This window comes from Rhizophagus irregularis, chromosome 8 (genome assembly GCF_026210795.1).
Source record: "Rhizophagus irregularis chromosome 8, complete sequence".
In the NCBI taxonomy this organism is placed as follows: Eukaryota; Fungi; Glomeromycota; class Glomeromycetes; order Glomerales; family Glomeraceae; genus Rhizophagus; species Rhizophagus irregularis.
In genome coordinates, this window is record NC_089436.1 from 3,634,337 (window position 1) to 3,651,315 (window position 16,979).

Consider the following 16,979-nt stretch of genomic DNA (forward strand, 5'->3'; position numbering starts at 1 on the left):
GGATGAAATATTAAAAGAATTAGGGATAGGGGAAGAATTTAGGGTAGTAAATAGAGATTCATGTTCTAAAAAGTTATAAGTATCTACGGAGTTGGGTGGGTTACGAACAAATGTATCATAATTAAAATTGTCTGACATTAGAGCACAATGATAATAGGGAACGGAGAAAAGGAATCAAGAAGTCAGCTATTGCGAAGGAGCAGAAGCTCGATCGGAGGGAGAACCACCAAGAGAAGCTATAAAACCTTGAATGGAACCAGTGAGCGATTGTAAAGTATCTTTAATCGCTTTTTGATCTTGAATATACTTTTCGTCAAAATGACAAAATACTAATTAAATTTATTTTGACAGACGTAATGTATTTTGACAGACGTAATTAATTCATAGTAATTTTATAATAAATAGTGAATTGGTCCGTTCGCCGAAATACGACGTAATTAATTAGCGGAGAAGTATAATCTTGAATAACCGAGTTCAATTCGTCTTGCGGGGAAGGGTTAGAGTTGGACACGGGAACAGAGTGCGAAGCATTGGTAAGCGCAGATTTGGGGGGAGTGGATTTCTTAGGACCAGAAGACAAAGGAGCATTGGGATGCTGGATTAAAGTGCCAGTAGTTTCGGGAGGGTCTTCTTCTATCCGATCAGGTTCAGAATTGACAACAGGTGCGGAAGGAGGATTGATGCCTAAGTGGGCTTCAATAGCAGACAGCCGTTGATTATTGAGTTCAAGAGATGAGATGCGGGATTCCACTCGTGCGACATCATGTTGAAGAGTTTGCAACACGTTGAGAATTTTAAGGGCAGCTTCAAGGGCATTAGGGGTAGTTGGGTCCGGGAGTGGAACGCGAGCAGAGGCCGAAAAGGAAACAGATCTATCTTTGCCTTTTCGATTATTGGAAGGTATATGTCCATGAGCAGCTGAGGAGGAGTTAACCGAACCAGAGGAGGAGGGTTTAGTACTGTTATTGTTATTATTATTATTATTTGAACGATTGGAGTTTGAAGGAGAACGCTGAGCAGAGGCAGAACGATCCCGGGATTTAGATCGAGATCGAGACCAAGAATTATTGCGAGGAGTTTTTTGGTGAGCAGGTCTTTGGCCAATGTTGAAACGTTCTTTAAGGGTAGCAACAGGGTCACGTGTGCGTGAGCGACCACGACGTTGATTGAGTGGGCAGGAAGTAGGAGCACAACCGAGTTTGCCACATCTGTGGCAAAGGGCTTTAGAATCATTGGATGTACCCCATCGTAGAATACGACCTTGGAATCCAATTGTTTGTTCCATAGCGGCGTCCATCGTCGCTTGCGAGTTAAAAGTAACATAAGCCCAAGGCTTGGGTTTATAAGAATTTAGGGAAAGAGGAATGTTAATGGCTTTAGCTCCATGTTCTTTAACCAGTGGAGCGAGATGAATATCTTTTGTATTAGCAGGGAGGCCAGAGAGAATTGCAACGAATTCACGACGAGCAGCTTTTAGTTCCACTGAATAATGGCAGGGAGTGACGCGTAAACAGGTGGAAAAACAATAAACTACCTATTGAGTGGTAAAACGGGAGATAGCATCAGCATGATCGTAAACGATGCGGGCTTGTTGCATTTTGGCACCTTTCCTTGAATAGAGATGGAGGGATAGCAAATTGCCAAATTTCTTGAAGTAGGATTGGAGTTGAGGTTTGGTGATGAAGAACGGTATGTCAGTAACTTGAATGGCGCGGAGATCTTCATCAGATCGGAGTTGTTTTGGATCATACAGGTGGAACTGGAGGTCCGGAAATTCAGAGTGCATACTACCAACACACAAGTCACGAGCCTCCGCAGTGTGGAAATGGATGATGAGACGTTTAGCGTCCCCTGAACCAGTCATACGAGCCCGACCGGTATATGATTCATATGTTTCTAAAAACAAATTGTTAACGGCATCAATGATTGCCTTATTAGTTTTAAGTTTCTCTAGAGTTTGGGGAGCGGAGTTGGGCGCAGCCGCAGCCAGGAAATCTTGACGATTAATGGTAATGGTAGGGGAGGGATCGACAGCCTGATCGGGCGATGTATCATCATTCACGTCCATATTAGGAGACACGTTAGGGGATGAGTTATTTTCTTTATTTCGAGGTGCATGAATAGACGCGTTAGCTCCAGAGGACGCGCCTTGGCCAGGCGCAGTAGGCGCAGCAGAATTATTCGGGGTAGAAGCTTGAGTATTTTCTTGGGCGGTGCTGCGGGAATTATTTTGTTGAGGAATAGCGGTCGAAGTTGAACCAACTAAACCACCGTCAGCCGGCACGTCAGCAACGAAATCTTCATAGTCTTCATCCATAGAGTCTTTTGTAAGTATACGGGAACGTTTTTGAGAATTATTATCACTATCAGAACCAGAGTTATCAGAGAGTTGTTTTTTATTATTTTTCTTTTCTTGACGAGCAGCTTTATTACTGTTAGGGTTATAGCTGCCGCCACCTCTTCTAGCAAGGTTTCTAGACATGTTAGAAGGTATGAGTTGGGTAAAATATAAGAGTTGTTAGTACATCAGTCCTTATCAAAAAATACAAGAATACCTGATGATAAGATTACATGGTCATCAGTCCTTATTAAAAAATGCAAGAATACCTGATGACAAGGTTATATGGTCATCAATCCTTGTCGAAAAAATTCAAGGATACCTGATGATAAGGTTACATGGTCATCAATCCTTGTCGAAAAAATGCAAGGATACCTGATGATAAGGTTACATGGTCATCAGTCCTTGTCAAGAAATATGAGGATACCCGATAAATAAGCTAGTACTCCTGTTGAGTCTATTCGTTCCACTCCCAGTTCAGTCCCCAAGGGTCGCCTCCCCATCTTTGTTCACTTAATGCATGCTCTATGGTTTCCCTCTCTTGGGGGTCCACGACCATCCCATTCCTAAGCATTTTCTCCATAATATAAAGCTGATCCTCGGTGAGGCGGTCTATCCATCTTTTATAAAAGTCGTTTACATCTTCAAATGATATCCAGTCAATATTTCCTTTTTCAAACGGCTTTCCAAGAGCTTGGACATGCCCAATTGTAGTAGCGTAATTTTTCCATCTCTTATATGCTTCTTGACGAACCTCCTGCCACCACACACTATCTACTTTACTCGCTGCAATAAGGTCAGTATCTGGGATCTTTGCAACAATGCGTTCGACTATTTCTACTGGTAATCGGTCCAACATGATGTTATGTTACTTATACTATAGCCATCTTCAATTACTGTATGCCCATTACAAATGGATAAAAAATATAAACTAAATTCGTACAGGAGCCGCTTATGCAAGAAGTTCTGCTAAGGTTTTCTCAGCTTCATTCATAGTGACAGCTCGCTTTGGGGGGCCTGTTAATGAGTCCTTAGTTACATTATAATACAACTCGAAGAGGGCCTCAAGTTTGTCTAAAAGAGCTTGTTTATTCTTGTATGATTCACGAATCTTTGCTATCTTAGCAGTATATGCTGCATTATCTGGGAAGAGTTTTCTGGCCACGAACTTCACATATGATACAGGAGACTTTGCTGTCTGGATTCTCTTGATATACTTTACATGATCCTGGACAAGGTAGCTGGTTTTGCTAAACCCAGATACTAATGCGACTACTATAGTGTCTTTCAATGCACGGATAATCTTGAGGGCAGTTTCATCAGAGACAATGGTGAACTGATTGTGTAATGCATCATAAATAACTTTATCACTAATGCTGTCAGTGCTGTTAATAATGCTTGCTAATTCGGTATATGTTGACATAATTCCTTATACTTTTTTGTACTTTGTAATAAATAGGAATCTTCAAATTGACTTTACATTCAAGCAAGAAAAAATATATATACCTACTGTAAATCCAACCGCATTCTTGGCAATCATGTCCAGATAACCTTGTTTGCATTTTTCACATGGCAGTATCCTGCGGTTTCAAACTTGAGAGCTTTCAATGCTTTGGATGCATTTTCTGGACAAGTGATAAGTGTAGGACTACTCGGCTGTTCCTCTAGAATAAATCCATCTGTATGGATGCGTCGTACTTTATCCTTATATGGTTCTAATAACTCTGAAGTCGTCTTCCGTCCATGTGCTAATAAGAATGGAGCGATCCTAGGATACTCACCCTTGAAGGGACTACCTGGGTTTGTGAACTGGAATCGCCACTGGTCAGATCCTACTGGTACGATGGAGTCAAGTGTGTGGCCTTCTGGAAACTTGAATGGATCTGTTTGATCTGTGGTGAGTGTCTTGTAATTGCGTTTCCTCTGGCAGAGTGCTCCCCATAGTGTATTGAGAACTCTCTTTGCAACATGACTGGCCACGCCACCCTGGTTCTTTATATTGAAGAGAAAGTGGACATACTCACCAAATATTACAGTCCCAGGAATTCTTGCTTCTCTGTCATATATCAAGGCATTTGGCTTTCCATCCTGGATTAACTGTATATCGAGTCCAAGTTTCTTTGCTCGTTGTAAGTCAATGAATGTATAGACTCCCCTCTTATTCTGTCGGAAGAGAAGATCATTACCACTTACCTTGCCCTTGGGCGCTCCCTGGGAGCTAGCACAAAATAATCCATACAAGGCATAACCTCTATGGTCTACAAAGTCTTTGAGTATTTGAAACTTACCTTGTCGGATTGGAAAGTTTGCATTTGATTGCTGAATACTTAGATACAAACTTGTCACGTCGTATTGCCTTCCATAGCCCTTCCATTCATTGTCTGCCCAGATAAGACCTCCCATCATTGCATCACTTATCCACTCTGCTTTGACTGGGTCAAGAGGATCATTGGCTGGAACCCCTACACTAAACCGTTCAAAAAGCCAGAGTGCAGTTCTCTTGTACGACCAGTTGTGGTAAGATAAGTCGATTCCTAGACTGAACTTCTTTGTAGCCTGTAGGAAGGAATCCCGCTCTTCATGGATCCTCTGGTATGTTTCCTCAAGTGTTTCATATATTCCAGTTTTACAATTCTTCTTGATAGGGATGAAGGAGTAACTATCAGAGTTCTTACCTTTCTGAAACTGTCCAACTGTAAGAGACTTAACTGTCTTACCATTGTATATTGTTACTACATTATTAACCCCATCTTCACGATAAACAAAGGGAGACTTTTGTTTTCTATCTAATTTGCTAGGGTGGAGTCTTCCGGGATTCAGTGCAAGAGAGTAGTGGCCTTCAGACAGGATAAGTGTTGCACGTCTGTCAGATTTGCTCTTAGAAATTCGAGTGGAATCCCCTACAATATTAAGTGCAAGGCTTCCTGCAAGTTGTTCAACCTTATCCATATATGAGACTGGAACTGGAGCATCACGATTGAGACCTAATGCCTTTTTGATATACTCGGGCTTTTCGATTGACTTTGGCATTTTAGAGAATGTGCCGTAGATATATTTCAGGCGTTCATACAGGCAATCATTTAGCTCCCCGTTGCAACCCCCTGCAACCGGTGGGGCATCTCTCACATAAATTATGAATCGTTCAAAATAATCAGGGTCTGCATCATCCGGTAGTTGTGCTTCGTTGTAGTGATCCAAGAGTGAGAAGAGGCTGGCTGGTTGGTTTCCTGATGTCCATCCACCGGGTTTCCAGTTTTCATAGGGGAGCAGAATCTGAAATTTATGTGTCGGATACTGGGATTGGAGTCGCTGTCCAAGTCTTGCTATTGCTCCTCTGGAAAATCTTGCGCCTGAATTAATTCTTTGATATCCGGTCTTGTAGGTAAAGCACGGACAATCTCTGAATAAACCATTTGATGTATTTATGAATTGTGTTCAGTTGTAATATAGGTTTTTTATACAAAAAATATAAGATAACTAAGAAGTGCTTATCTTATTAAAAGGAGTCAATCTTGCTGCATACACGATCAAGATCCTCTTCATCCCAGTCGTCGACAATTCCATTGGCGGCTTCCCATTCACGTTCCATATCAGTTTTTGGACGTTCCTCTGGAATTTCTCGTGCCTTACCCTTATTCATCTTCATAGTTTTATAACCAGAGGTGGTAGGGATAATCTTGGCATCACGATCCTCCTTGTATACTCTTATTAGATCTGCGAGTTCTTTACGGCTAGGTGTTTTAGGTAAGTTCCCATTATATTCAATCCAGTCCTTGAAGCGGTCTACTACCTCCCTAAGGTAATACTGGTACTCGTCCTCAATACGTGTTGTGGGACATTCCTCTACTTCAAACGCGAGTATTTCCCAGTCATAGTCGTCTGACACGTCTTGGTACTTAGCCCATAAATCCTTACCTGTATTGTAGAGATCATTGAAGACCTGGTCCTTTGAATTCTTGACCCATGGCTTATGATCCCATCGGTGCCTTTCATGCCAAGCCCAGTGTGCTCGAGTACCTTCCTTTGGTTCAGGGTCCCAGTCAACTTCTAGTTCTGTGTCAGGTTCTGGGATAGGTTGCTCTTCAGGAGCGGGTTCTGGGTCAGGCTTAGTGACAGATGCAGAAAATTCTGCGGGAGACTCGGGTTGTTGTTCAGGAGCTGGGTTCACAGTTGTAAAATCTGAGTCAGATAGCAAGTCATCTAAAACGTCGTAGTTATCATCAGCTTTAAATGCAGGTTCTTCAGCAGGCGGCTCATTTTCTTGATCAGATTCCTCATCAGATAGATAACAGTCTGAGAAACTGTCTATAATTTCATCAGTATCTGACTCTATGGGAGCTGGAGATTCCTCAGGAATAGGATCCTCTTTGATGACAGGTGCAGGTTTTACCTTCAAGCAATCAGGTTTAGGTGGTACTGATGGAGGAGCCTTTTATTTTGGCAACTAGTTGCTCTTCAGTAGGTTTTTCTTCAACAGGTTTCTCAACAACTAACTCCACTTTCTCTTGATCTACTTGCGATTTACTAGCTGGATTATATATATTTGCCAAGAACTTCTCCAAGGCATTTGGATCAGATGCGGGCTTCTCAGGAGTTTCTATATCTATTCCTTCTGATTTCATCTGTTTCATGGATCCATTTTTTGCCGAGGTATTTCTTGTAAAGATCCTCCCTGGATATGCTATATACTCGGGTTAACTTTTTATTTATATAAGTCCGATTACTATTTATACTCAACTCATTTGATAGGATTCTAGAAGCGTTTATCTTTGATAATGGTGAGATGCAATGAGTTTCACAGTATGAAGTATATACCCTATAAAATTCTTGAACAGGTAGGTCGGTTATATGATTTTTTACTATGAGGTAAGTGTCCTTTATGAATTGAAATAGGGTGGAAGAGTCGATATGATGTGATCCTGCTTAGATGTTGTCATAGGTGGTGGATTCCCATTGAAGTCTAGGTAAGCGTCTGCAATGGCTCTCAAGTAAGCATAGAATGCCTCACTGGCGCCTGGGTATTTCATAGCGTCACTGAGTTTCTTAAAGTAGTTGAGGTCTCCCTTGCGGGATGGTGACACATCCAAGAACACTGTGCGCCTATCGTCATTCTCCACTCTGAGAGCATTTTCATTAGTGAGTACAATGGTGGATATAAAGTTTTTGTAATGTGTTGGCGTCTTGTATTTTTCATGGATTTCCATTATATCGCCTGTTACCTTATCTTTCAACGATCGATACAGATTATTCCACTGGCTTTTTTCTGTAGGCATTTCCTCGAGGAGGAGAAGAACCTTACCCTGTAATTGCCCATTGAAACTTCCAAGAATCGTTTGAGGATCGCTGGTCTTATAAACAAGTTGAGTACCTAAAACACTACGTTGAATGAAATCTGTTATAATACTCTTACCCCAACCCTGTCCAGATTTCAGGTAGAGAATCGAATACATTTTCCTTCCAGCTGCCACACCGGCCAACCACTTTATGATATACTCAGTAAGATTCCAATCGCCTGAACACCAGATATCCTGAATGTGGGAGAAGATAAATTTAACCGCGAGGTGGGTTGTAGATTCAAAAGTGGATATCGGACGCAGGATATGGAGGAATCCTGGAAAGATATTGAGATAAAGTTGGCCACCTAGTTTAAAGATACGGGATTTTTGAGGGTCACAGGTAGCTACACATACAGTACTATATTCGATCATAAACCATTTGTTGATATTAAATTCAACTTTTTGTGAAGGACCCTGTTCAGATTGTGTGTAAAAGACTTTGGTAATTGGACGGATAAGTTTATTAATATTTTTATCAGTGATGTGCTCGAGGTTTTTGATTTCTGATCGCCACATGAAGACTCCATGTGGGTTGGAGCAGGGGATAAAGTAACTGCAAAGATAACCTTTAGCTTGATTGAGATCCCTCATATTCTTTGCAGCGTTAATGAGCCGTTTAAGCTCATCAATACTAAAAGCCTTCTTCTGTTCACCGAACTTGGGGATAACTTGAGCTTGAGTGCTAGTTTGGGCAGTCATTTTTTGTTCTATCAAATCGAGTACTAATTTATAGTTACCTAATCTTCAATTGCCGAATATTTTTCCAAAGATCTGCACTCCTACCAATTTACCTCCTGTAGTCCTATGGTCCTGCGATTCTGCGGTCCTCCGGTTATATCTGGTTATCTTCTAGGGGTAAAAAAAAAACTATAAACCACGAACCTTTACGACTGCTCTAAATCTTCCCTTCCCCTTTTTCAAACTACATATATCTGAAATCCAAACCGCTCAAGAGCTCCTTTTACTATAGTTAGCTTTTTTCTAGTGTCCGTTAACTCTTTACAAGCCTTTTGATACGCCTTCCATTCAAGTTCACGGAGGATACCCTCCTCCTCCAATGATTGGCCAAGAGCATCATTTGCTTTTTCCTTCTTTTCTACTGCCCTGTCGTATGCCTCCTTGGCTTTTTTATGCCGCTTTCAGAGTACTCGTTCAGCTTCAGCTCTCCAGATTGGGCTGACTTCTAAAAGATGTGGCCCAAAATTGCTACTTGGAATGTGTTCCAGGATATGGCTTACAAGTTCGGGGATTACTGATACTGCGTGCGGGGTATACATGTTATCTGTCCTTATAGGTTACTTATGGTATACCCATTGTTCAATTACTTATTTTTTCTGACGGGGACGGGACGGGGTTGGTCTTACTGGCTCTATAGACCTTCTAGAGGCTTACCTGCTAACTTATCTGGTTTGCTATCTCACTGCCTCCAACAGATTATTAGACGGAATCCTGATATATGACAGAACTATGACAGAATGACAGATCTGGGGGGGTAAAATCAAAACTTTTTTCTGGGGATACCCTCTCCCGATTTTTCTGAAACATCTGTCATATCCGTCATATCTGTCATACCCCTTTGATTCTATCGTATTTTCCTCTCTTTTCCCTTATTTTATCCTTTTTTAGTATATTGTTATATGACAGATGTTATTGACAGATGGTGACAGATATAGGGGATTCCTGAGCCCCCGTAGGGGGGAAGGAGGTACTGCGATGGGTCGTAGACCCGGAGGTGGGTGGTGCTTGCACCTCCCACATCCAGCCCGACGACTAAGATTCAAACAATCCGAACCTATGGTCGTTGTATACAAGGATGAGAATATGGAAAATATGGTTAAAAAAGTTCTTGGACATATTGCATGGTTGTTAGAGGAGGTGCAAAAGCCGGATTCAGCTTCTCAAAGTGAGGAGAGGTCAATAAAAAAGTCTAGATCAAAAAGCAAACTTACGGGAAAGACAGATAGTGTAGATAAGTCTTAACAAAGAAAATTCGTTATGTATCAAGGGCAAAGTTCTGAACTTTTGTATTTATCTTTCATGTATTAATAAAAAATTTTAGTGAACATTTTTCGTCAAATCATGTGATTATTTTTTCCCGATCATGCATATGTCATATCAGTCGGAGACTGCCCAAAGAGCACAGAAAATAAGCGGTATATTTGGGTGAAACCCACGAAGTGGCTTTAGCCTTTCTTCGAAATGGTGAAACTGACTAACTAAAGACACACTAACGAATTTTTTAAATTAACTATTTGTCATCAGCGATCAGTTACTGTTTAATGAAGGAATGATTTACGTTCGGAGATTAATGGAGCTTCGTACTTGACTATTACATTTTAGCAGATTTTCCCTGTTACACTGATTGACCAGAGATTTTAATATTGGTGTTCCGTATCTGTCTATTTCGTTCTAGCAATGGCGAGATTTACAAAGATGATCAGGGGGATTGCGTTTACTATGATGATATCATGACAATAAACTTTTTAATTGTAATAGGCTGCGTACTCTTTGAGTTTATTAATAATCAATTGAACTTGATCGTTATTATTGTCTTTATTGTCTTCTCTTTAACGTACATTTGCCCTTTGGGCTGATATCATCTTTTTAAACCCGGTTAGCTCATTCTACGTAAGAAAACATATATAAATGTATGCTTTGCCCACTTTCACTGAAATAAATCGTTGCTTGATCATTTAAAATCGCTCTGCACAAAACTGATATTAAATTTAATAAATTTCAGTATTCATCCGATTAATCTTGATCTTTTTCTCTACTTCGTACACTCCGAGTATAAAATATCTTCGTTATCTTGATTCAAAGGTTCGTTAGAGTTGGACTACTATACCTAAAATCGTTTACCAAGACAAACTAATCGATTTTTTCATTTAGATGTCCTTAATCAATTTTAATGAAAATATTCCGTTTTTGGCAGTTACCTCATCTTTTTTTATCGAGAAAATCAGTATACTTATTGGGATCACCATTATTATGTATACTGTCAAACATTTCGAAGAAAGGATAAAGCCACTTCGTGGGTTTCACCCAAAATTCTCTGATTTATGTAACACTGAAATTAATAAAAAATTATCCGCGGAGATCAACAATTACTATACTGTGGAAATCGCATCGATCAATGCACGTATTGAAATTTTTATCATGGAGGCGCAAAGTATTCTCTACAGGATTAATAATATCGAGCAAACCGTTAATGATCTCTATGAAGAGGCACGGTTAGTTAATCACTCGAGACTGCTCAAAGAGCAAAATGAAATGGAAACAATTAACTCAGCCGTCAACTCTTCGGCTAATGTATCTTTTGAAACCATTTCGTGTAGTATTTGGACTCGTTTTAAACACATTACTGATAGAATCATGACCAAAAAAAAATTAACCTTAGATGAAGTATGCAATAGAATAGCAATTGAAATTAGTGATTATGGCATAGGAAAGATTTGTGCGCAAACAGTGAAAAATTTTTATCATAAGAATAATTCTCATAGTAAAACATTAGATAAAATTAGTGTGTGAGTACGAAATAATGAGTAGCGGGGAAGGAACTGTCATATACGGGTTAGGGCTCGACAAATTCCTCCCTTGAACCCTGCTTCTCAATTAGTCATATCCACTTTTGTTTTTATTAATTATTACTTATCTCATTACTTGACAAAATAAATAAATATGTTGTTTAGGGCAGTGACATTTATTACGTGATATTTTATTAGAAAAATTCTTACATTACACCTATATATGATCATGTGACTTAATATTATAATTTGATTGGTTATACAAAAATCTTACATGGGGGATAAGACCGGTATTTCGGAAAGTTATGTAGTATGATTGAGAATTTCTGTATAGTATGGTTAGAATGACCTACGTATGTATGATTTTAAAGTAGTATATATGATTCATATTTATACATACATACTTAGATTACTATATAAAAAAAATCATAGTATGTATGATTCATTTTTTTATTATTATTCTATACTACTAAAATTTAAATTTTAAGAAATTATAAATTTTATTTATATTACTTTAATACAAATTATATTTGATGTTATTTTTTAAAGTAATCCTAATGACTTCTTTTTTTCTAAATTAATTAGCTCCATTGCTTCAGCTTCGGCAAGTGCCTTTCTGGCTGCAGCCTCTTGAACACAAATCTGAAGTTCACGCTCCTTAAGGGCTATTTTTCTTTCTTCTATATCAAAATCAATATTTTCAGTATTATTTTCAGTAATTTTGCGTTGTTTAGAATTTCTAGTTGATGCAAATTGTCCTTTTCTTTTTGGTTGTGAGCTTTCAGCTTTAATATTGGTTGAGTCAACCAATATTGGCTTGTTTTTACCATTTCTTGTACTTAAATTTTTTAATGATAATACCATTATTAATTTTTAACTTTTTTTTAATATATTTAGCTTATCAAATGCAAAAATACCTTTATGTGTAATTGCCTTAGAAATTTTTTGACTTCTCCATTATCACGCCTTGAATAGGGAACTCCAAATTTATTTTCAGTTTCCATTATTTTTACAGCTTTTTGATCAACTTTACGTCCTCTAATGATATTAAAAAATAAAGAAAATAACTGATTAAAATGCTAAATATAAAATATTCAAATTAGAATTAAATTCAAATACCTAATTATTGCAGTTAACAATTTAAGATGCTTTCCTTCCCGATTAGCTAATGCATGGGCAGCTTCTGCCACATTGGTATTATTTGCACTGCTTGCCCATATTTCAGGATCTATTTTTGATGCATTTAAATTTAATGAGGCAAGAACATATGGCTGGCGGTAATAACGAATCCATTCTAAATTTTACATAAAAATTTGATTAATACTGTAAAGTAATAAATATAATAATAATAATATAATACCTTTAATTTTTGATTCTTCTAATTGTTCCAATGTATAAAATATTTTTTCAAGTTCACCAATTGATGGTGCTGTAGGGATATTTAAAATTAAATTTAGAGTTTCAGAGGAGAATTTTTTTGCTCTTGCATTACTAAATATAAAATTTTGTTAATATTTTTTAACAAAATTTAACCATTAATTATTTTATAATAAATTTACCGTTCAAAATGGACAACACATGATTTAAAAATATATTGTAAATGTGTTTCCCAATCCTTGTGTGTGTCTTTACTTTGTAGAAAAAGGCCCAATCCCTTGGCCTGAGCAGGATCAAGATCCCCAATAATACATCCAATTCCATTTCCATCTATATGCCTAAATTTGACAGCCTGTCCAGTTAGATCCTTGATTACATTAAAAAGATCAGTAAAAAGTTGTTGATAGCCTTCTGCTGTGGTAACATTAGTGTATACACGTGCATAGGAAAGAACTGTATATAAATAAATAAATAAGATTTTGTAAAATATATAAATGCCTAAATTTAATAAAAAATATTAATAAAACTTACTTAGCTTATGTTCAGTATTATATGAATTTATTTCAAATTCGTTTATATTTCCTTTGACCCTTTTAAATGTTAAGTCAATTTGAATTGATCCAAGTTGATGGATTAATTTGGCTTGATCCTTAAGCATGCAAACAAAAATGACAAGTTCATTAGAGTAAATATCTAAAATAAAATTAACAATCAATTAGCTTTAAATGTATATTTAAAATTTCTATAATAATTTTTACTTACTCATAGTATGTACATAATTGTGAAGTTCTAATTGTTTGGTTTATATGCTATGGATAACACCAAGCATTCCCTGACCGAATGGATAGATGTTCTTGTAAGTCTTCCCAACAAGATATCACAATTTGTCAATATTATTAAGCGATGCATGAATTTCTGATAATGTCTCTACTCTGAAATTAGCTTTTAGTAAATTCCCTAAATTGATTTTACTATTTATTAATAAAAAATCTTAAAGAGTTAAATATGTTACAAATAAAATTACCAGAAGTAATTGACCCTGCAGTTACTGAATTATCATCCTCAATGGCATTCTTTATAATATCTTGAAGGTCATCTTTGATTCCGTCAGGAATTCTTTCTGGTGGAGGAGGAGGATGATTATGTATTCCTTTACATATGATTACAATGCAGGGACATTGGTTTAAATCATATGGAGTTAAAAGAGTAAATTGTACTCTACAAGTTCTTTCCTTAATATTTCCTCTAACTATATGACCATCAGAATTAATATGTGTTTTTTCTAAAAAAAATTGTTTAATTAATTAAAGTTTAAAAGATGCAACTAAATTAACTGAATATTAATAAAAACAAATTATATTACCACATAATTTTTGTTTTGAGCTTCTTGAGCTAATTGTTGTGCAATATTTTAACAGTTCCCTTTCTTCCTATTATTAATAGTAAGGAAATATTATTAATTATTAAAATAATATTGCATAATATACAATATAAATTAAGACTCACCATTACAACATTGCCATTTAACAAATCACGTAATAAAGGAATATCATAAGTTGCAGGATCAACTTTTATATATCGATGGTATTTATCATTTAGTTTATATTTATCACAACCAATGATATAATTAGAAGTAGATGTTTGATAGTTCTTTAGATTGATTAATTTTGGCTTGCCAGAACAGGATATACCATTTTGTTTAAATTTACATTTAGATTCCATACTTCCAAGATATAGCCTATTATGATTTAAAGTAATTATTAAATAAAATCAATTATCATTTAACTTTTGTAACTTACACATAAAATGCACTATTGCAACTTATACATACGCATAGGTCTTTGATTTTTTTGTCTCAACATGTTTATTCTTACTGATTTCTTGCCAAAATTCTGAATCAAAGTCTACTTCATTATGGCTCATATTAATAATTTCAGGATTGATAAATTCACAGTGCTTGATTCCCATACAGTTTCTTTCTTCTTTTTTAATGCTAATATTACCAAAGAATGGACAGTTCTTAATTGAACTTTGACCACCTCCACCTAAGGAATATTGAATCTGGAGAAAAATTTATTTGTATTATATTTAATAATTTTAATAGAATTAATAAAGCTGCAGATTAATAAATGATAATTACTTACATTTTTCCAACAGTCTCTTGGATTCTTCCAACCTGTAATATTATATACTGTGGCAACACCATATTCTGAAGTTTTTGGATATTCAATTGGTACAGTGGCATAATGAACTTCTTGTACATGTGTCTTTCTTGAAAATATTGCAATTGAATCTTCTTCTTCATCGCTTATATCAGTATCTTTATCACTTTCAATAGTATTACTATCACTTTCAACTTGATATTCCTTTAAGAAATCCAAAAGAAAATTAATTTATTAAATTGAAAAACTTAGCCTCACATATTTTACTTACAGGATCTAACTCAATATAATTAATATCAAGTTCTTCTATGTCTGAAAGATCTATTTTCTCACTCATTTTTATTATTTTGGATAGAAATATTTTTTGCCAATAGAGAAAAATTTTTTTTCGTGTAATTATAAGCCACAATAGAGAGTTTTTTTCGTGTTATATATGATGTTATTGTTTATTACACGTGTTTCATTGTATCACATAAAATATTTTAGTATGATATTTATTGTGTCACATAGTATAATATTATCTTAGTATGGTAATTTGTCTTATCATACATACTAAATTTATAAATCATACTATACTGATTTACTATATACCCGATAAGACCTTATATAATTATATTAAACTGATATTACGTAATATATGTCACTGCCCTTATTGTTTTTCCGTAATTATGACACGTATATCTATAACATACCTATATCCTTTTTTTATTCATTTTCATGTGTTTCAAGTGATAAATCAGGAAATTGTGCGACGCCTTTTGCACAATCATTTGTTTATTTAAGTTGAACTGCGTGTAATTTACAGTATTTATAACCTTACGTAGTTACGTTTAAAGAATAAGTTCGCACCAACACATTTTTCCTTATAAATAATATCTTTAAAAACATGGCCGAAGCTATTATTAATGATTTTCATAATTATTTAGAAAATTTGAAGTCAAAAAATAATAAACATAGCGAAGAATTAGATATGAAATGCAGAGATGAAGAAGAAATCCATAAAAAAATTTCAATAGGCTTTAATAACCAAGATTGGACACAATGTAAAAGTAACTTTGAAGTGCTAAGTAATAACTCAAAAGAAATGCGCAAAATTATGAAAAACCAGAGCAAAATTACCGAAGATACTTTCTCTCTCACCGAAAAGATATTAGTATCAACCGAAAAGATATTAGCATCAAACAAAAATATCGAAGGGAGATTAGCATTATTGGAAAATACTAAACAAATTTTACGTTATAGTGATTGGGTCGTAATACTTATTAATGAAATAATAGTACCAAAACTTATGGGTGATCAGGATGATTGGGATAGAATATCTACTATTTTCACGAAAAGTATACTTGAAGATACTGATCATTATGTACTTGAGAATGAAGAAGATGATAGACTCTTCGAACGGTTAGTGGAAATTTTAGATCAAGTTAACATAACACTTGGAGAGTTTGAATATTTGGTTAGATTGAATAAGATGCGTAATACCGAATTTCATATAAATAATCAACCTCTGTGTGAAGCGAAAAAACAACTTGAAATGACATTTCCTGAGCATCTTGAACATTTCAAGGAACCGTTAAAGAAGGCTCTTTACGCTATCGAAGTTCAGTGGTAAGTTATACTTTGTTTATGGGTAGATTTATTTATTTATATAATTAATTTATTAATTTTAAAACTTTAATTTCTATAGGAAAAATAGAAAAAGAGATGGAAATAGAAATGGAAATAGAAAAATATTTAAAAGGAATCAATAACTCAATAACTACGACTTCTAATCTTATGTGATGGCATATTTATACTTGAGGCAATAAAGCATAGCAGTAGGGGCGCGAGTATAGTGTTTGTTTCGGGCTTTTTTTAACCGTGATAACGTCAATCCTGTTCACGTGACTTTCTGTCAGCTTTGGATAACAGAATAATGATTAGTTTAAAATATATGTACAAAATAATTTTTCGAGTAATAAATCTTGCAATAAAGCGAAATTTGCACTTTTTTTTTGATGCACTGCAAAACTTTCAGTAAAAAATGCAAGTTCCAGTCTCAGCTTTTCACACCTAACTTGTTTCACTACGAGATTCTCACCCCCATAATTGGCATAACTGAATAAAAATGAATTTGGGTTTATTAGCATAATATTTTATATGTTCTTTGTCAACAGCTTCTTCAATCCACTTAATCCATTCATTTTTATTCTCGGTATCTTGCATTTTGATATTATCGGACATTGAATAGTAATAATTGACA

General features: G+C 35.8%; 6 protein-coding genes across 6 annotated transcripts; 2 read left to right on the forward strand and 4 right to left on the reverse strand.

Moving 5' to 3' along the window:
* Window positions 1-2,795: 2,795 nt before the first annotated feature.
* OCT59_028681 (uncharacterized protein) lies at window positions 2,796-3,197 on the reverse strand (the record flags this gene model as incomplete). Its single annotated transcript, XM_025327156.2, has 1 exon — window positions 2,796-3,197. The coding sequence occupies one exon, from the start codon at window positions 3,195-3,197 to the stop codon at window positions 2,796-2,798; it is 402 nt and encodes a 133-aa protein (XP_025172654.2).
* A 93-nt stretch (window positions 3,198-3,290) lies between these two features.
* OCT59_028682 (uncharacterized protein) lies at window positions 3,291-3,761 on the reverse strand (the record flags this gene model as incomplete). The annotated part of the gene is made up of 1 exon (XM_066147472.1): window positions 3,291-3,761. One exon carries the CDS (start codon window positions 3,759-3,761, stop codon window positions 3,291-3,293), a length of 471 nt encoding a protein of 156 aa, XP_065994181.1.
* Window positions 3,762-3,874: 113 nt separating this feature from the next.
* On the reverse strand, window positions 3,875-6,960 carry OCT59_028683 (uncharacterized protein; the record flags this gene model as incomplete). The annotated part of the gene is made up of 3 exons (XM_066147473.1): window positions 3,875-5,713; window positions 5,862-6,767; window positions 6,853-6,960. The coding sequence occupies 3 exons, from the start codon at window positions 6,958-6,960 to the stop codon at window positions 3,875-3,877; spliced, it is 2,853 nt and encodes a 950-aa protein (XP_065994182.1).
* Window positions 6,961-9,318: 2,358 nt separating this feature from the next.
* On the forward strand, window positions 9,319-9,654 carry OCT59_028684 (uncharacterized protein; the record flags this gene model as incomplete). The annotated part of the gene is made up of 1 exon (XM_066147474.1): window positions 9,319-9,654. One exon carries the CDS (start codon window positions 9,319-9,321, stop codon window positions 9,652-9,654), a length of 336 nt encoding a protein of 111 aa, XP_065994183.1.
* A 2,087-nt stretch (window positions 9,655-11,741) lies between these two features.
* Window positions 11,742-15,074, reverse strand: OCT59_028685 (uncharacterized protein; the record flags this gene model as incomplete). The annotated part of the gene is made up of 13 exons (XM_066147475.1): window positions 11,742-11,976; window positions 12,026-12,036; window positions 12,116-12,236; window positions 12,318-12,492; window positions 12,559-12,689; window positions 12,758-13,028; window positions 13,107-13,268; window positions 13,600-13,725; window positions 13,939-14,005; window positions 14,082-14,313; window positions 14,407-14,636; window positions 14,720-14,941; window positions 15,009-15,074. 13 exons carry the CDS (start codon window positions 15,072-15,074, stop codon window positions 11,742-11,744), a joined length of 2,049 nt encoding a protein of 682 aa, XP_065994184.1.
* Window positions 15,075-15,623: 549 nt separating this feature from the next.
* On the forward strand, window positions 15,624-16,488 carry OCT59_028686 (uncharacterized protein; the record flags this gene model as incomplete). The annotated part of the gene is made up of 2 exons (XM_025329380.2): window positions 15,624-16,345; window positions 16,425-16,488. The coding sequence occupies 2 exons, from the start codon at window positions 15,624-15,626 to the stop codon at window positions 16,486-16,488; spliced, it is 786 nt and encodes a 261-aa protein (XP_025186249.1).
* Window positions 16,489-16,979: the final 491 nt, after the last annotated feature.